The following is a 20570-nucleotide window of genomic DNA, read 5'->3' on the forward strand; positions in this document are numbered from 1 at the left end:
CAGGGAAGGGACTTAGGAGGATCTTGGATCCAGGAAGGAACTGGGGAAGCTATTACTGGACTCCCCAGGAATCCCGGTCTCCAGCTCAGATCCAGCTGCTAGCAGGAGGCCCTCCAAGGTAGCTTCTCGGGCAGTGGCTAACTGCTGAGAGTCACTCTTCCCAGCGGGAAACTACGATGGTCTTAACTCTGGAAGAGGGAATGCAACACTGCACCTAAGTGGAAAAAAAACAACAACAACAACAAAAAAACGCGTTTGGGGAACAGAACTCGCTCTTCGCCCACTCCGAAAAGCTAGAAGCAGACGAACACGCCTCCAAGCTCTTTCCCGGATTTTAGTGGTTGCCTCCAGCCAGCCCCTCTCTCAGAACGTCTCTGTTATTGGTCAGCATTGCCAAGCATCAGCAGTCACAGACAATATCCGGAACCAATCGTCTCCAATCCCCACCCCGTCTCTCCGCCAACCTGTGAGTGACATACATGCGAACCAATGAGAAATGAAAGTGGGGATGAGAAACCGAGACTCCTTCCCCTTTTCCTCAGCTTGTTCAGCAAATGGTAGAAAAGGCTGAGCAGCTGATACCAACCACCAATCCGTAAGGATGGAACGGGGACGAAGAGAAGAGTGATGGGAGGGGGTGACGTGGCAGTGACGGGGACATATACTGAAATGAGTGGCGGAAACCCCGGCCAATCGGTGGTCGAATTGGCCGGGCACTCTGCATTCTCGGGTCCTCCCCGAGCGCCGGAGACTTCGGGAAAGCACCAATGAGCTTGAACATGAGTCTGATTGGCCTTCATTCGAGCCAATCATCGGCGTGCCTGGAGGACGCGTCCCACCCCGGGCTCTCACTGGGCGGTGTGGGATGACAGGCCCGAGAGAAATGCCAATGTCCTAGGGGTCCTCCGCAAGTGACGCTCGGCGGCACCAATCGACTGCCTCCTTCCCGGCGGCCGAGCCCTCCTCCCGCGGCGGGCCTGGCGGGGCGGGGACGCTGCGCGGCCGCGGCTGATGCGCTAGCCGTGTGGGGCGCTCCGGGCGGCGACGGCGGCTCTCGTAGGCGGTTCCGGTCCTGTATCTCGGGGCGGCGGCGGCTCATGGCGGCGACGGAGCTGAGAGGGGTGGTGGGGCCGGGCCCGGCGGCCATTGCAGCTCCGGGCGGCGGCGGCACCGGTCCCCCCGTGGTGGGAGGCGGCGGCGGCGGCCGCGGAGACTCGGGGCCGGGCTCCGGGGCCGCGCTGGGCACGGTGGCCGCGGCGGCGGCGGGCGGCCCGGGCTCCGGCGCCGGGGGAGTGGCGGCTGCGGGCCCGGCCCCTGCGCCGCCGGCGGGGGGCTCCGGCGGCTCGGGCGCCGGGGGTTCGGGCTCGGCTCGAGAGGGCTGGCTCTTCAAATGGACCAATTATATCAAAGGCTACCAGCGGCGGTGGTTCGTGCTGAGCAACGGGCTCCTGAGCTACTACAGGTAACTGCTTCCGGGGCGCCGTCCCCCACCGCAGCCCACAGTCCCCGCGCCGTCACCCTCTGGAGCCGGCCCCGCAGCCAAGGTCGCCCCAGGCCCCTTTTCGTCACCTGCGCGCACTGACAGCCCGCGACGCGAGCCCACCTGCACGAAAGTGAACGCCCCGGGGCTTCCCTCTCCACCTGGGTTACCCGCTCTTGGTGCACTACCTTCCCCTCCGTCCCTGGCCTTTCCAGTTGTTCGGAGAGCATCTACTCTTCCATTGTGTTTGCACCAGCACGGCGGTGCAATGATGAATTCTGCGAGGAAGGCGCTGTCGTAGGTGCTAAGGGGCACATGTAGGAGAGCAAAGCCCCGGCATGGTTCGCAAGGAACTTGCTGTGAAAGTCCCAAATCTTAGCTGTCTGTGCTGTCTTAGCTGTCTCCAGAATTCAAGGTTATTAGCAGCCTTTGATGTATCTGCCGTTGCTCTCTCCACGTTCAGGCACAAGGACACCAGGCACAGGGTGGCCTCCGTATCTCTCCCCTGTCTTTATGTCTCCCAGACTTGGCATATGCTTTCGCCTTCTGAACAGCCCATAACGGAGATGTGCATGCACTCCAGTGCTGCTTTTATTTACGCTGACCCCACCTCCCACCATGGGAATGATTTCAGTGGTCTCTCCCGTATTTCCGGGGTCTCTTTGGTTGGTTCGCTTTAAGTTTTATTAAAAGAAGAATCCATGTCTTTGGTGCGATTACTTCTGTTCAACAGTGTTTGTTTTGGAATGTTTAATATATATTCGTGGCAGCTCACAAGCTTGCCATAACTGTAGCATGCTTTTGGCTCCTCCGGTTACGCCAGATACAGGGGTTAAGATGCTGGATGTGGAGACAGGACATAAACATTTCCTGAGTACTGGACAGTTTGGATAGTTTCACTGACTCCCAACAATAACCCTGGGGATCAGGAGATATTCCCATCTTACTGATGAGGAAACTGAGACTTAGTCTGGGCAACTATTCCAAAGTCTTGAGGAGTCAGGATTTGAAACCGGTTGTCTTCACACCATCATAACCTAAAACCCAAGTTAGTGTTACTTGAATCAATCAAATAACAGATAATTGCTTGCCTATAGCAAGTAAGTTTCTAGATTTCTGTTGTTATATACAAAATGTGTATAGTTTCTAGATCACAGTACTTTATACAAAATGTACAAAAGTTTCCACTGTTACTATATACGAAATGTATATAGTTTCTAGATCACAGTACTTTATACAAAATGTATAAAAGTTTCCTTTAAGGGAGGGGCGCCTGGGTGGTTCAGTTGGTTGGGCGTCTGACCTGACTTTGGCTCATGATCAGGTCATGATCTCGCAGTTTGTGAGTTCGAGCCCCGCGTCGGGCTCCGTGCTGACAGCTCGGGGTCTGGAGCCAGCTTCGGATTCTGTGTCTCCTTCTCTCTCTGCCCCTCCCCTGTTCATGCTCTGTCTCTTTCTCTCAAAAATAAACATTAAAAAAAAAATTTTTTTTTTTAAAGTTTCCTTTAAGAGAGACTTTGCTTAATATAATGGCACTTCTAGTTGAAATCTTTTTTGTAAAAAAGTCCTATTTGAGACCCAAAATGCTGTTAAGAGCAGCTCACTGTATTTCTTTTCCTCTGCACGTAGTCACTCTGCTACCAGGAGAGGTAGGGTGAATGAATCTCTTCCTCAACCCCACCGTATCAGCACTTAGAGGATTTTGAGGGGAAATTGAAGGTGGGAGTTGGAGGTTGTTGAGGGTGAAAAATGCCTTAGCACATCCTCACTGTTCCTGCCACATTGTGAACAGTTGTGTGGGTCATTTGCATTATTATATTCAGAATTGATTTTAATTTTAACCCTCTCTCAGTTCTCATCCAGGATGATCAGTTTAAGGTTTGATCACACATCTAAAGTTTTAATGTGTGTTCCAAAGTTTTTCTCCTATTCAAGTTCCTGTTTTCCTGTTATACTGACCATCATCTTAAAGTTCGGTTGATTTGTATCCTAACTTGGCTTGTAAGTCACTATTAACACTGCTCATTTTCGTAAGTTGTGTATCAGCTGAGGACTTTACTGTGTGGTCTTTTTTTCTCCAAATTCTTATCAGATCATCTTTCCAGGCCATTTGAATCTTTGATCAGTACCAGTCTTAATACTGATCTTGGCTGGACATTAATAACTTCTCTGTTGCTGTCTCTTCAAGTACTTGTAACCACCTTTAATTTCTGTCTTACAAGAGTTAGGGGCACCTGTCTGACTACAGATCAAACTGCTTCCAAAGCATACTGAACCACATATTGGGAAATATGCCATAGGCCTGTCTTTGCCAACTAAGATGGTTCCACCCACAAACCAACCAAGCAACAGGAACCAGGGTTATCAAATCTATGCACTACCTTCAAAATCACAGTGAAGTTCTTCCTCCCAACTATACTGGTAGTTTATTCTTCTTGACAGGGTTCTCTGTGTCCCCGTCTCCCTACAGTTATTTCACTAAATTGTCATTTCTCCTGCTTTTCATGCCTCCAAAACCAGTCGTCTCCTCTATATGCCTTTTTCAAAATACTGCTTTCTTTTTAACTGAGACCATATACTTCCTAGACCCATCCTGTGATGAACTGTCCTCATAGGCTTTGACGGGCCACTTCCCTCTTTTTACCCATCCTTACATACACAGATACATGGATGTCCCATTACTTAAAGCCGTATGTAGAATCCCGGCTTTCCCAGACACATGGTGACAGGGCCATAGCATTAGTCTTCCTGACTAGCTTCCAGAGATTGAGTTACTATTTCTGCTGGCCTTAAAGGGAACTTTCTGGTCAGAAGGCACCACCTAATTAATACTGTGGCGCCTGAAGAACTTATCTTGCACTCTCAAAACTATGTCTTTCCAGCCTCTGCACTAATCATTTATAAACAGAGGTGTATCGGCCTGAACCCAAAAGCTCCTGAGTCAAGCCTGCCTTACTCCTAGGGTTCCTTGGTATTTCTGCAACTGCTACAGACTTTAGGTGATTTGAGAAACTTCTTTAGTTTATGAAGATGACCCAGGCAGAAGAGATTCCTAGGAAGTGGCTTGTGAAAAGTACCAGCACGTTGTGAGGAACGCAGTACAGGGTCCGAGCAGCACCTTTGGAGTAGAAAGCCAGGGTGAGCTGGCCTGTCAGCTGCGGGTCTGAAATTCAGCCTGCATTATTCATAATGTAACTGAAGCCTGGGGGCGGGGGAGGGGAGGGGAGGTAAGGATAGAAAAAACAGGGATTCACATTACATTGTGGCAGGTGCAGGGGGTGAAAAATGGCCCAGTCCAGTGAGACCCCCCTGGCCATCCCCTACTGCTCATTTGTGCCTTTGAGGAAGAAAAACCAGTTTCATGTGACACACTGAACAATAGCAAATCTGTCTTCCTAAGCACAGTAAGCAGACTTTCTCAAACATACCAAGTCTTCGTTTCTGGAGATGGGGTGTGTGTCATTTCTGGCACGCAGGAGCTCTGGACGTGCCAGGTGTGTTGGGCCGCTTGGCTCCAGTGCAAAGGAAATGGCTCCGCTCTGCCCTGTGGCAGTTGGCCAAGGACTTTGACCTCTTTATGTTCCAAGTTGGTCAGGGAAAACTGTGGTCTCACCATGCAGGTCTCTGGGCAGAAGCAGCCGGGTGGGTGGAGGGGAAATTCACTCAGTTTGCAAGGTATACTGAGTCGTGCTAGTAGCTTGGTATTTTACATGAAGTAGCTCGTAGCCTGTTGTCACCAAGCAGTGATGTAAAGTTCAAAAGTTAGTCTATTAATAGAGCCGTCAGTCAGAGATGGGGAAAATTTTTACACCCAGTCCTCCGAGAACAGATTTGCTGAATCTTTCTTAGCTATTAATAGGATGGCTTAGGAGTTCCCGCCAAGCGAGGCCAGCGGACCTTTGGCGAGAATATATTCCGGAGAGAGTATACTACCTGGTGATTCTTTTAGGATTATTCTTTACCCCCACAGAAAGCTAGTCATTTCTCTTTCCTGTCATTTGAGCTGTGGTCAATATTTAATACCCTAAGCATCTCAGCATTCCTTACACTTACGCAATATAATTCTAAGCGTAGTGTGACAGTTCTCATTAGGGCTGAGTTACAGTTGGGGGGGGGGGTGCAGTATATGTAAAATGGAGCTATTCTTTAAGGCGATGAGATTGTTACAAGAAATTTTGTTGCATGAGTTTATAAACCACTATTTTATAACTATACCCCGCTAAATAAAAAGGAATTCCTGCCTACAGAAGGGCACAAGGGAACTTGTCGGGGTGATGGACATGTTCTACAGTTTGTGGAGGCGGCTACACAATTGTATACATTTGTCAAAACTCACTGCCTTACACACTTAGCATTGCCGGATTACCGTTGTATGTCGTGAATGCTCCCGCGAAGGCTATTTCCAAAAGGCTAAGGGAGAGAGCTCAGAACTCCGAAACAACACTTACTGGCCGTGAAAGGAGAGCCCTACTGACGGTTTCTGGAATTTGAGGGAGCCATCTGAGGGAAAGAGTAGAACTTGCTGTTGCCTAGGACTACCGTATTTTTGAAAAGGGTTATGAGAAGACAAGGAACGTGGTGAAGGATACTCCATCCGTCAGCTTTCTCCTTAGCTTGTCTTCATCTCATTATTGTAGGTCAAAGGCCGAAATGAGACACACCTGCCGTGGTACCATCAACCTCGCCACGGCCAACATCACCGTGGAGGACTCCTGTAACTTCATCATTTCCAACGGGGGTGCTCAGACCTACCACCTGAAGGCGAGCTCAGAAGTGGAGCGACAGCGCTGGGTGACAGCCCTGGAGCTGGCCAAGGCGAAGGCCGTGAAGATGCTGGCGGAATCGGGTAGGGAGCGAGGCACGCCGCGTCGGGGACGCGTCCTGTTTGCCCCTGCTAGGCACGAATCTTACCTTCTCCCTCGCTGTCGTTCAGTTATCAACCGTCCCCTAGTGTGTCCGGCTTCTCCTCGTCACGCGGTGTCTCTCCCTGCAGCGGTGGCTTGCAACGGGGGGGCAGTGCTGCCCTGCAGGGGACACTAGGCAGTGTCTGGAGACATTTTTGTTGTCACAGCTGAGGCCTGGTGGTACTGCAGGCATCCAGTGAGTAGAGGCCAGGGATGCCGCTAAGCCTCCTGCAGTGCACAGGACAGCGCTCACAACAGAGATGGATCGGGGCCCGGATGCCAGTAGTGCCGAGGTTGAGAAACTAGCCTGGAGGCGTGACAGGTGTCTTTTGGCTTTTAATGCCATTTGACCACCTTAACATTTTGAGAAATAATTATTTTATGGCTAGGGCAGTGTGAAGATGATTACAACTCACAATTTGGTTCTATCATTACTTTTTTCTTTCTCCCCTGACAGTTTCTTACTTATTTTTTACAATTTTTTTTTTTTTTTTTTTTTTTTTTTTTTTTTTAAGTAGGCTCCATGCCCAGTGTGGGGCTTGAACTCACAACCCTGAGATCAAGAGTCACATGCTCTACCGACTAAGCCAGCCAGGGGCCCCTTTCTTATTTTTTGTTTAAAAAAAATTTTTTTTAATGTTTCTTCCTTTTTTGAGAGAGAGACACACACATAGATCATGAGTGAGGAAGGGGCAGAGAGAGAGGGAGACACAAAATCTGAAGCAGGCTCCAAGCTCTGAGCTGTCAGCACACAGCCTGATGTGGGTTTGAAACTTACAAACTGTGAGATCATGACCCGAGCCAAAGTTGGATGCCCAACCGACTGAGCCACCCAGGCACCTCTCTCATTTATTTCTTAATTGAGTTGAAACAAACCATCTTTATAGATTACCAAAATCATTACATGTGATACTTTTTTTTTTTAATGTTTATTTACTTTGAGAGAGGGAGAGATCTCTGTGCAAATGGCAGAGAGAGAAAGGGATTGAGAGAAAGAATCCCCAGCAGGCTCTGCACTGCCAGGACGTGGGGCTCGATCTCACGAACTGTGAGATCATGACCTGAGCCGAAATCAAGAGTTGGACGCTCCACCGACTGAGCCAGCCAGGTGCCCCTACATGGGATACTTTCTGTGAAAAATCTTCATTTTGCTACCTTAGTTTCACTAAAAAGAGCAGTCTCGACATGTTTTTTCTTCAAGGAAAATGCTAGGATTTCCCCTGTCCCAGCTGTTGATAGTTTAATCACACTGAGCTTCTTCACTCAGACCTTGACCAAGATGGTCACCTGCTGGCTGTTGTTCATCTCCTGTTTTTCTTATCCCCTGTCACCTCCCACACTGGATTTTATATCTGTTGGCCAGTGAAAGGAAAATTCTCTGCTTGTGAGTTTTCTTGTAACGGGTTATGTTTTGACTTTGGTCCTGCCTCTCGGTCTAGCAGACAGGGCAGGCTTTCCTTATTTCTTTTGTTTTGATGTTAGTGCTGATGTTAGCTCCCCCAAAGAAAGTGACACTGCTGGAAAAGCATTTTGCTGTTGCAGAGTGTTAGCTATAAAACTGCCAGCGAAGGGTACGACATAGCTCTCTGTTTGATGTTTTGTTGGAGGGTCATTTAACACAAGACCTTGCGTCGCTTTCAGTGCTATGATGGCTTTCGTGTCACATGAGTTCATCACAAAGTTCCCGAGCTCTCCTTTGGAGAAGATAAATCAATGGGTCTTTTGGTGATGTGGACATTGTTTACCAAGAGCCAGACTGCAACTCTCAACCCATTTCATACAGGGTTCTCCCATCACCCAACAGATGGTCGCTTAGACTGGGTTGGAACCCTCAAGCTTGAGTTCAAAGCTCAACAATTCATTCCCAAGGCCAGGGGCCATTTAATTTCTCCCTCCTGTCCTCCGGGTCATTGGTTCTCAAAGTTCGGCGTGCATTGGAATGGCCTGGGCAACTTACTCAAAATGCAGGTCCTGGGCCTTGCCTCAGACCAGTCTAATCAATTTCTGGGGGTGAGGCCAGAGCTTCCTTGGCACCTTTTAGAAGAATCCCAGGGGTGGAGGGATTGAATGTAGGGGTCAGAAGGTATAGACTTTAAGTTATAAAATAATTAAATACTGAGGAAGTAACATACTGCATGATGACTATAATTAACACTGTATAGTATATTTGATAATTGCTAAGAGAGTAGATCCTAAAAGTTCTCATCACAAGGCAAATAAACATTTTTTCCTTTTTTTTTTTTTTTTTTTGTGTCTATATGAGATGATGGATACTAACTAAATTTATTGTGGTAATCATTTGGAAATATATGTAAGTTGCATCAGTATGCCTACATAGTGCCATGTCAATTATAACTCAATAAAACTGGAAGAAAAAAGAAAAGCAAAATAAATGCTTGTTGTGTGGCCCAGGGCAGGGGGGTGAAAGGAAGAACCACCCCAGGTGTCCGTGGCACCACACCGCAGTCAGATCGGTGGGGGGCTGTGAACCGCACTATAGTCGAATCATCTGGTAAGGGCGAACACCTGGTGGGTCAGATCGCCCGGCGTGAGAGCCGGTTTAGCTGTAGACAGTTGGTAGGGTTCCGACCCTCAGCCCTAGCGTCCTGTAACTGGAGTCCTCTAACTTGCCCTCGGGCCCCCCTGCAGATGAGTCGGGAGATGAAGAGTCTGTGTCACAAACCGACAAGACCGAGCTGCAGAACACCCTCCGGACGCTGTCCAGCAAGGTGGAGGACCTGAGCACGTGCAACGACCTGATCGCCAAGCACGGCACTGCGCTGCAGCGCTCCCTCAGCGAGCTGGAGTCCCTGCGGCTCCCCGCCGAGAGCAACGAGAAGATCAAGCAGGTCAATGAACGGGCCACACTCTTCAGGATAACGTCCAACGCCATGATCAACGTAAGTGCAGCTGGCACCTGTGTAGCTTTTTTTTTTTTAATGTTTTTAAATCATTTTTTTAAGGTTATTTATTTATTTTGAGAAGGAGAGAGAGAGAGCGAGTGAGTGCGCGTTAGCGGGGGTGGGGAAAGGAGAAGTGGGGAGAGGGAGAGAGAATTTCTGTCTCAAGCAGGCTCCGCACTGCCAGCGTCGAGCCGGGTGTGGGGCTCGAACTCCTGAACCGTGAGATCATGACCTGACCCGAGAGACCAAGAGTGGGGCACACAACTAACCAAGCCACCCAGGCGCCCCCTGTGTTGCTTTTTGATTCTTCCGCTCTGGAAAAGTCATTCTCTCCAAGTGCCGGAAAATTGTAATTGATAAAGCACAGAACATTAGGTCCTGCTTCACTGCTCAGGGGACTTAAGTTACATTGTTTGTTGCATGAAATAGAACAGGCCGCACAGATGGAATGACTTTCATGCTCTGCTCCAGCCATGGGTCAGCCCACCGTCCCAGCGTGGGAATTAACTAGGAGTCCAGAGGTCCAGCCTTGCTTCTGCAGCTGGCAGGATATCTGCCGGTGATGTTAGTTGAGTCCCTTAACCTCTCCGGTTGTGGTTTTGTCTATTTTTTTTTAATCTAGCTTTATCTGTTGGATCTGAGAGGTCTCCGTGGGTCCTTTTTACAGTTGTGTTTGAGTTTCAGGTCTTACCGTACTTTGCTAGTGCATTCTGGCCTACAGTGTGGTAAGTGGGGGCTGGCTATGTGCTAGGGAGAGAGAGCTTTATAATACGAGTTAGTCCCATCTTTAGTCCTTGATTTCAGGGGTAACTCCAGGTGATAGAACAAAATACTCCAGTTTGGGTACTTTGCTTTCAAAAAGAAGGGACCAATCCTTCTGCCTCCTTACGACTCCAGCCTCGGGTGGCTGTTGGTTTGTGGGCATTAGTGATGTATTTCAGATAGGAGGTGATAGTTCTGAAGTGAATACACGGTTTGAACAGTGCTGTTTCTCTGCTGGTGACCGATTCTCACCTGGCTGGTTGTTTCAGTTAGCTTGCACATGAGAACACCAGAGTATGTGTCCTAAGGCAAGTGAAAAGAGTATTCTGAGAAAGGGCTTATGCTGGCTTTTCCTCTAATTAAATGGGATGAAATTACTTCACTAGGGCCAGGTTTTCGCTTGTTCAGAGAGTGATACTAAGACGTCTGCTTAGAACTAGTTTAGTTCACATGGCTTCTAGAGATCAAAGGTCTTCTCCTGTGACCAAGGGAAAATTTAGTTTTTCTCACTTAAAACCCCTTTGTTACTTAATAGAAAGTTGTTCTAATCTATCATTTTCTGAAGTGTTGAGCATTTTCTTCAGTGCTCTGATTCACACCGGGTAGAAGAGACTAATTATTTTTGTCCACTTAAGGACTTCAGGAAGATCACCTGTCTCCCAGGACCATTCTACCAATCAGCATGGATGCTTGTGTTTCTAATGTCTAGTCGTGTGCTCTTTTCCAAACTGTCCCACTTCTTAGTGACTGTATGCCTGTTTTTCAGGTCCTTTTATGATCAGGAAAATCTCAAATCATTCAGGTCAATTAACTTTTGTTTGTTTATTTATTTGTTTATTTTGAGAGAGAGAGCAAAGAGAGAATCCCAAGCAGGCTCTGAGCTGACAGTCTGGGGCTTGAACTCATGAACTGTGAAATCATGACCTGAAGCTATAGTCAAGAGTCGGACATTCAACTGACTGAGCTCCCCAATAAATACACTTTTAATTAATTTATTTAAGTGTTTATTTTTGAGAGAAAGAGAGTACAAGCGGGGGAGGGGAAGGGAGAGAGAGAGGGAGACGCAGAATCTGAAGCAGGCTGCAGGCTCCAAGCTATCATCGCAAAGCCCCATTCAGGGCTCTGTCCCACGAATCGTGAGATCATGACCTGAGCCCAAGTCGGACACTTAACTGACTGAGCCACCCAGATGCCCCTAGATATATTTTTTAAATAGAATAGCTCAGGACACAACAGTCTCCTGACAGTGAGTGTTGCCTTTTATGCATGTCATGTGAACACCCTGCTCCAAGTTTTCTTCTTCTCTGATGTGAAAATTTTGCTAAATCAAACACCTCTTGATTAAAAGATTTCCCATAAAACTGAAACTTAGTTTGGATTTTTTTTTTTTTTTTTTTTTTTTTTTTTTTTCAGAAATGCTTATCTTTGTTCCTTGGGGCAATTCTTCTTCCCAGGTTGTAAATGTTCAGAGTTTGTGTTGAAGGGAATGATCCCTTGAAAGCGAGAGGGAGGTTTTGTTTTGTCATTCTGTTCTCCCCAGTACCTCCTGTGCCCCCTTCACAGCTGGTTGTTGCTTGCAGTGCATTTTTTTTTTTTTTTATCATTGTGTTGCTTCCTTTGTATTTTTTAGGTGATGATGGCAAGGCCTTAAAATTAACATGCTAACTTCACATCTGAAAATAGGCCAAGTTTTATCAAAGGAAAAGTACATTGCACTCAATTTCTTGTTTGCTTAGGACATAGCTTTTCTTATTACCAAAGTGAATCTGACCAAGGAAGTAAGTTTGACACTGTTAGCGTATCCATTTGTTTATTCGGCAAGCATCTACTGAGCACCCTCTGTGCTCTAGGCCCTGTGCTAGGGAATATAAAACAGTTGTGGATGTGGTGCCCGCTCTCCGGGAGATTATTCTCTAGTGAGGGGACAGAGAAGTAACCAGATCTTCATAGAGTGGTGCTAAGTGCCGTGATGGAAAGGAACACAGGCTGCTATGGTGTAGTACATTCAAGGTGTTTAGCTTAGAGTGGGAAGATTAGAGAAGGTAACTCAACTAAATTCTCAAAGACCACAGAGAATCTTCCTGTGAAAAAAGACAATTAAGAGCTTGGGGCCCTGAAGTCCCAACTGCCATGGTTAACCACCTCCATAACCTGCTTCCTCTGTGAACTCCTGTCCTGTTCTATAAAACGGTGACGATGCGAGTAGCCACTCAGAGGGTTGTTGAAAGGCGTTTAGTAGCTAATTGACAGAAAACGTTCAGCAAAGTGCCTGATGTATAATTGTCTCACTAAATTTTAGTTATGATCAGTATGAAGGGAAGTGAGGAAGAAGAATAGATCTAGGCACAGCTCTGGCTGTGTGGATCCCTCCCTCTCTCCCAAAGTCTGGGAACTACTAATTGACTATTAGAACAAGGAAGTAGCTAGAGATAAGGCTGGCCAGGGATTAAGTGTGGGGGAGGGGAGGGGTGCAGATCCTACTCAATGGGCTTGGTAGAGTGGATTAGAAGCGGATAAGACCGATTTTGATGGAGGCTTAACTATGATAGCTAACACCTTATTGAATGCTTACTGTGATCCCAAGATTTCTGAGTGCTTTACACGTCAGACAACCACTCTTTGAGACAGTTGCTGTGGTTATCCTCTGTTTACAGATGAGGCACAAAAAGGTTAAATAACTTGCCCCAAATTCCATAGCTAGTTAGTAGGATGGAGCTGTGATTTGAACCCCGACGGTGGACCTCTACAGTAGGTACTCTGTCCTGCCTCTGAGGGTGGAGGATGGAAAGAAATGTCCACAGCTCCCAGAAATAGTAAAGAAGAATCAATAGCACTTGATAATTGGAAATGGGAAGGGAAGAAAAATTAAGGATCAAGGATGCCTCCTGGTTTCCTGGTTTGGGCAGGGAGTACTGTTCTTGGCACGGAGAACAAACACCAACGGGAGAGGCAAAGTCAGAGAGGGAATGTGGTGAGTTCACGCTGGGCCCCAGTGATTTTGAGATTACTTTGAGCCGTTGGATGGGCAATTGGATATTCTGTCTCCATGAACACAGAGCTGGAATAGTCATTAGCCTATAAGCAGAGGTTGAAACCATGAAAGTAGATATTCTGTTTACCTTTTAGTTTCTCCATAACAGGGCATAGACTTTTAAGCTTACGTTGCTTCCTTCCTTCATTATTCATGAAGCAAACTTTATCAGGCTCCTACTGTATGCAAAGCCAACTAAGTTAGGAGCTGGAGATCTATATATAATTAAGGTATAAACGGTGTCTTCAAGTTGCTCATAATCCATCTGGAGGACAGAACATCAGTCACGATACCGCTGTGGATGGCATAAAACAGATGTGCAAAGTGCTATGAAACGCAGAGGAGAGATTGGCCGCTTAGGAGATCGTCCCAGAAGAAGTAACATTTGCCATAGACCTCAGAGAATGAACAAACCTTGGCCAAACAGAGGGAGCGGGCAGGAAAGGGCATTCCTGGCAAAGCAAACAGCATGTGCGTGTGGTGGGCAGGCCTGAAAGAAACAAGTGTCCAAGAAATGGTGAGCAGTTCAGTGTGGCTCCACCCTTGGGAGCTGCCTGGGGAAGAGGATACAGGGCAGGTGGTGGCCACACCTGAAGGGTCATTTGCTTTCAAGCCAATAGTTAGGTTCCCAGTGGGGAGCCCATGAAGGGCCTAATATGATCAGATCTGTGTTTTGTCTCTAGATCCCTTCTTGGATGCCTCAGGTAGCTTCTAGTTGTTAAGGTTAGTTGTTTCTCTTAGCGACCAAAATAAAAATCAGTCACATTGCCCCATATTTGATCTAATTCAGGGCAGATTCCCTATTCTCAGCATCCGAATTCCTCAGCTTGAGGTGACCTGAGCTTGGTCCCGAATGTATTGAAAGCAGTTTTCCTCTGCTTGTCCTCATTTTTCTTTTAGTCAATAGATTTCTTCTTTTGGTTCAGTTCACGTAGCTGCCCTTTGTGATGTTGCCACAAATACTTCGTCTAGGTTTACTGCTCACTTGGCATTTGTGTAGGCCTCATGACCAGGAATATATAAAAGAACCGTGACGACCATGTTGAGATTTTCTCCTGGGGCTGACCTTGTTTGCTTCACGGCCCTGGCCGTGGAATAACAGGGATTCTTTGCCCGTAATATGGTAAAGTTCCTAGGATAAAGTGACTTAATGGGCTTGCAGAGGCCTGCGGGGGGAATCTCTGACTGGCTGAGTTGAGCTGACCCCTCTCCACTCTTTCCCCATACAGGCCTGCAGAGACTTCCTCATGTTAGCCCAGACCCACAGTAAAAAATGGCAGAAGTCCCTCCAGTATGAAAGAGACCAGCGTATCCGCCTGGAAGAGACCCTGGAGCAGCTGGCGAAGCAACATAATCACCTGGAGAGGGCCTTCCGGGGCGCCACTGTGCTGCCTGCCAACACTCCCGGCAGCACTGGTTCCGGAAAAGGTAAGACGCTTGGTCCTCGGGGTTGCCTGTTCACACGTGAGCCACGGCCGTCTTCTGCCCTTGATAGAACAGCTGCAGACTCTCCAGAACCAGTGACTCCTGTGACAGGGAACTGGAGCCGTTTACTTCTCCTGGCTTTTCCACTGCTTTCTATCATGCGTGGCCATGTTTGTGGTTCGCGCAGTAAAGATCCTGCCATGCCTGGTTTGGGTAAAGCCGAGCCACGGTGAGCGACAGGGCTGCTTCTCCCTGCAGATCAGTGCTGCTCTGGCAAAGGAGACATGAGCGATGAGGATGATGAGAATGAGTTTTTTGATGCTCCTGAGATCATCACCATGCCTGAAAATTTGGGCCACAAGTAAGTTGTCCTTGCCTCCCCCGAAAAATGAGCACATCTGACCTTCGATGTTGAGAGATATTTAGGTGGGAGTATCGTAGTTGTCAGGGTTAACTAAGATCCGGACTCTTTTCCTTAAGCGAGTGGAACACCGTCAACTTTTTTACATGAGCAAGTTCTCCAGAGATGTTTAAATTCACGCACTTTGAATGTGAGTGCTGTCGCTCGGTCACCCGTTACGTTACCGAGTTGGCGCAGTGTGCTTAACATTCCGCTCTGTAAAGACGTGGCGAGGAGCAGAGTCTAGTTGTGATCTGTGTTCTGACTCTCATGTGTCTCCCGCCTGTGTAGACGTACTGGCAGCAACATCAGTGGAGCCAGCAGTGACATCAGCCTGGATGAGCAGGTAACTCTCACCTGGGAGCCATCGGGTGAGGGACTTGGGTGTGATTCCCAAGGATTGGCGTGTAAAGGGCTAAGAAAAACAGAAAATGCTGATTCTTTAGTATGGGGGAAGGGGAGCTTATAAATATCGGGTTTTCTGTTCTTTGCGGGTAATTGAATGGCTTTGTTTTTGCCCTCAGTACAAGCATCAGCTGGAAGAGACCAAGAAGGAAAAGAGAACTAGGATACCATACAAGCCAAACTATAGCCTCAATTTATGGAGCATCATGAAGAACTGCATTGGGAAAGAACTCTCAAAGATCCCCATGCCGGTGAGGTTCTTACACACCCGGGCTCTGCCCCGTGACTGCCCCACCCACTTGAGAGGCAGCTTGTGACATGGTCTTTGTTACCCTTATAGTCATAAACTGCCCCTTCAAATTAGCTGCCTTAGTGTAGTCTATGGATCTGGTGTGTTTCCAGAGCATTTAGAATCAGATGCATTGGTTTATAACGTTTACGAGCAGATTCCTAAGCTAGATGTGCCTGGGGGCATGCACAGATAAATACGGCATAGTTTCTGTTTTTCAAAAAGCACATAGTTTAAAAGAGATGGACGTGAAAACAGGTAGACAGTTTTACTCTCCGTGGTAGTGTTACGGGAAGCACTGTCCATACATAGGCTTGGGGAGCACAGAAGCATCGTTCCATCTGGGAAGATGAGGACCATCTCCGTGGTGAAGTCAGTGTTTGGGCTAACCTCCCTGCCTCCTGTCCTGCCCTCCCCCAGTCTGTCCATACCGTTATGAAAATGGCTTTTCTTTAAAAAAATTTTTGTTTAATGTTTATTTAGTTTTGAGAGACAGAGCATGAGTAAGGAAGGGGCGGAGAGAGAGGGAGACACAGAATCCAAAGCCGACTCCAGGCTCCAAGCTGTCAGCACAGAGCCCGACACGGGGCTCAAACCCACAAACCGTGAGATCATGATCTGGGCCCAAGTCGGACGCCCAACCAACTAAGCCACCCAGGCACCCCTGAAAATGGCTTTTCTAAAATTACAAAAGTAGTCATGTCACTCCTTAGCCTAAAATCCTTAGCTGGATCCTTTTTGCTTTGAGCATAGTCCAGATTCCTCAGTGGGCTTGATACTTCCTCTCTTGGACCAGTTTCCACCCACACTGGCCGTCTAGTCACTCAGTTACCTTCAGACATGCAGAGGCATCTTGGTTTTTTCCCCCGCAGGGCATTTGCACAGACTGCTCTTTCTGCCGGGACTTACATCTGCTCTCCACCCACCCGTGCCGCTTTTCTTTTCCCAGGGCTAATACTCTTTTCTTCAGGATTCAGCTATGGCATCATCTTTTTTAGCAAGCTTTCACCGTGTGTCCGGTCAGGGTGGGAGGGCTGTCCCTTGTGTTCCAACAGGTTCCGTTGCTTGTAGATTACATAAGCATTTACTGAGTGCCTACGATCTGCCTGGTGTTGGGCCGGTGTGTCAGTTAGGTATAGGGTCAGTGTAAAGAAACATCTCAAATCTGTTTGCGTAAACCCCGGGGTCAGCCAGCGGTGGGCCTCAAGGGCGAATCTGTCTGCCACCTGTGCAGCCTGCAAGCTAAGAGTAGTTTTTATATTTTTAAATATTTCCAAAGAATCAAAGGGAGGATAATATTTCATGATGTGAAAATTGTGTAAAATTTTGATGTTCATGACCCTCCAGCTTTATTGGAGCACGGTGATGCTCATTCATGCATCATGTGTTGTCTGTGTCTGCTTCCATCCTGCACCAGCCGTGTTGGGTCAGTGTAACAGGCCACATGGCAGTGTCATATGGGATAGTAAATATTTAGGCTTTGAGGGCCATGTAAATATTTACTATCCAGCCTTTAACAGAAAAAGCTGGCCAACCCCTGCCTTAAACAAATATTAGCTTAACTCATTCTCATGTTAAAGTCCAGAAGTAGGTGATCCAGGGCCCGTGCCATACTCCACACTCTCAGGACCAGGCTTCTTTCTGTCCTGTTGCCCTGCTAGGACCTCAGTTCCTAGGTCTGAAGTGGCCGCTCCTCCTGGGACCCTCAGTGTCTCTCATTCCAGCCAGAAGGAAGAAGGAAAGAGAAGAGCATGTCCTACCTTTTCAGGGTGCTTCCTGGAAATTACATAAACTATCTTCACTTTAGTTTCTTTGGCCAGAATTTAGTTCTATGGCCACAGCTAGCTGGAAAAGAGGCCGAAAGTGAAAACTCCTACCTTCAGTGGCAGGACCTCGTTAACAATTGGGGGGTTCTATTTCTTGCAGAAGAAGGGCAGAATGGAGAGCGGGGAAAATGCAGAAAGTATTCCCTCCCCTCTTGGGTCTTATGGACCAGAGCGTGGTTTCTGCCTCTCCACAGACAGTGTTCCTCATGGTCTATAGAGACTGTGTCTTGTTGGTTTTCGTATCTTTGATGCTTAGCCGGTGCCTGGCACATACATACATACCATTCAGTAGATGTTGAAGTGATTCATTAACTGGTCTTAGAAGACAGAGATTTAGGGGCACCTCGGTGGCTCTGTCAGTTGAGTGTCCGACTCTTGATTTCAGCTGAGGTCATGATCCCAGGGTCGTGGGATCGAGCCCCACATCAGGCTCAGCACAGAGCATGGAGCCTGCTTGGGATTCTCTCTCTCTCTGCCCCTCTGCCCAGCTCATGCACTTTCTCTCTCTCTCTCTCTCTCTCTCTCTCAAAAGAAAAAGAAAACAAATAGATTTATAGGTAGGTGTGTAAGAAAATGTCAATCTCCAGACAAGAAAAGGCCATGAGTTAGCATGTTAGAGACACATAAAACAATTGGTTCACTAGGGGCCTAAAAAGAACCCCACCTGCCCTGGAGCCTTGCAGAAAGTAGTGGGAAGGTGGGCTGGAAAGGCAGGCCATTGCAGCCTTAGAAATAAGGTTCCTGGGGTGCCTGGGTGGCTCAGTCAGTTGAGTGTCTGACTTCGACCCAAGTCGTGATCTCACGGCTCATGAGTTCGAGCCTTCGGATTCTGTGTCTCCCTCTCTCTCTCTGCCCCTCCCCTCTCGCTCTCTCTTTCTTTCTCTCAAAATAAATAAACATTGGAAAAAAAACCTTTTTTTAAAAGAAAGAAAAGTGCAGTTTCTGCTTAGAAATAACTTCTGAGTCTCGGTGACCTCTCTCTCCTTTACCAGTAGTTCCTTGTTGACTTTGCCACTAGGGCTGTGCAGTCCTGGACCTGTTTGCCTGAAACTCTAGTCCTCACCCTTCCCTGCTTTATGCTGTGTCACAGGAGAGTCGATTCCTCCAGGCGGTTTCTCAGGCTTCTGTGCCTTGGCGTCCAGTTGGGCTCCACCAGTGCAAGGCACGAGCGCGAGTTTGGAGCGAGAGAGGCGGAGGGACCCCAGGGTACTGCCCCATCCCCCCCACCCAGGTTCAGCTTCTGCGGGTACCCCTGGCCTCTGAGCCCTGGTCCTCCCACCGCTTCCCTTTGTTCCTCCAGCCCAGAGCCCGTGGCTTCCTGCTGTTGGAATCTCTAGGGTTGTCTTTGTTGGCTGCCTGAGCCTCCATCAGCCTAGTACCAAATTCCCTCCTTCCTTCTGCTTTAAATCCGCAGGTTCGTTTGTTTCCCTGTTGGGCTTCTGGGTGATAAAGTGACCAATATGGAAAGTTTGGCGCTTTTAGAGAAACTCTGGTTCCTGGAACAGTTGCTGGGGGCCAGGGCTGTGCGAGTGAGAACGGCGAGGGCTTAAGGCTGCACCGATTCCAGCCCCAGGCTGTGTGCCATGTGTCTCGTAGCCATCGGTGGAACACATTGCCCGTCTCGTTTTCCTCAACACGCACGGAAGTGTTACTTCGTGTGGCCTGTAATTCTGCTGATGAGAGATTTTGTTGGCCTAGTTTCTAAGGACCTTCTGTAAAAAAGGCTCTTGAGGATTTGAGCTGTGTTAGTCCATTACCCCCTCAGTGTCCGTTTTTCTTCCACTGGTTTTCTCTAAGTGTCTCTCAGTGTTGAGAAGATGGTTTTGGAGTGTGGCGCCCTTTTTAGTTGAGGCAGGGGTAGATCCTACTTCCCAAAAGAGGAGCGTTGTTTTTTTTAACTTTTTTTTTTTTTTTTTTGAGAGAGAGAGAGAGAGAGGCAACATGAGTGGGGGCGTGGGGGAGGGGCAGAGAGAGAAGGAGACAGAATCTGAAGCAGGTTACAGGCTCTGAGCTGTCAGCACAGAGCCCAATGCGGGGCTGAACCCATGAACGATGAGATCGTGACCTGAGCCGAAGTTGGACGCTTAACTGACTGAGCCACCCAAGTGCCCCAAGAGGAGTGTTCTAATGTTAGATGGCTCTGCATTCGCTGAGGAATTTTCCCAGATAAATGCTGGGTATATTTCTCAGAGAAAAAGTAAGCTCGAGCTTATTTATTTATTTATTTATTTATTTTTAAATGTATAGATGCATAGAAACAAACAATATTAATACTGGTTCTCTTTGAGTGACGATATCTCAGGTAGATGTTTTCCTTTATACTTTGTTTTTAAAGTTGGTTATAGTAAAAATTATAAGACCCTTCACAATTGAGAGGACAGTCAAATATTATAGTAGTATGTGGCTCAGGGGTTGGTGGGTAGAAGGTTGTCCAAAAATACAGAATACAAAAATAGAGAAAAAGAGCATAGGAAAGAGAAGTGTTTTTGTCTTAACTGAAATATTTCTCTAGGCCGGCTCCCAGTGAAAAGGGAGTTGCTTTCTTCCTTCCTGTCTTCTCTGGATTCAGAACTCAGGCTAATGTCACTTGTTCAGTGATATTGCTGTATTGTAAAGCTAAATAAATTGTAAAGCTTTATGGGGTAGCCTGGGAACCTAACCTGTTTTTACAGTAATTTTTTAAGTAGTAAAGTCATCTTAAACTCCAAACGGTTAGTTTAGAAGTTAACTCCTGCGGGGATGGAGAGACAGTGTCTCTTTTGTTCACTTCTCTCCGTACCTAGTGGGTAGTACAGGGTCTGGAACACATGAGGGCTCAGTAAATATTTGTGGAATGCATAAGTGAATGAATGAATATCTTCCTCCTGACAGAAACGCGCGCGCGCGCACACACACACACACACACACACACACACACACAGACACTTGATCCTGTGGTTGAAAGCCCTAAGTTGGCTCTAAAACTTGAAAGGCAGAAACACTCAGTCCCCTGTCAGCCTCCATCATGAGCACTCCGGTCCACAACACGACTGTCCAGCCTCAGGGAAGAAATCAGAATCCTGGCCTGATGTAGAACTCAATCAATAATTCACAATCATCTCCTCTGGGGTGTAGAAGCTAACTTTTGTAATGTTTTCTTTTCACC

The 20570-nt window shown here is 47.5% G+C and overlaps 1 protein-coding gene across 1 annotated transcript in view; it reads left to right on the plus strand.

Moving 5' to 3' along the window:
- Positions 1-951: 951 nt before the first annotated feature.
- OSBP (oxysterol binding protein) overlaps positions 952-20570 on the plus strand; it is a 35803-nt gene continuing 16184 nt past the window's right edge. Inside the window, exons 1-7 of the mRNA XM_053899670.1 lie at positions 952-1462; positions 6118-6326; positions 9034-9284; positions 14310-14508; positions 14764-14866; positions 15197-15251; positions 15430-15561. Coding sequence (XP_053755645.1) covers positions 1098-1462; positions 6118-6326; positions 9034-9284; positions 14310-14508; positions 14764-14866; positions 15197-15251; positions 15430-15561 — 1314 coding nt within the window. The 5' untranslated portion in view covers positions 952-1097. The remainder of the gene's footprint in view (positions 1463-6117; positions 6327-9033; positions 9285-14309; positions 14509-14763; positions 14867-15196; positions 15252-15429; positions 15562-20570) is intronic.

This window comes from Panthera pardus, unplaced genomic scaffold, assembly GCF_024362965.1.
Source record: "Panthera pardus isolate Hobbes unplaced genomic scaffold, ASM2436296v1 HiC_scaffold_12, whole genome shotgun sequence".
Taxonomy (NCBI): Eukaryota; Metazoa; Chordata; class Mammalia; order Carnivora; family Felidae; genus Panthera; species Panthera pardus.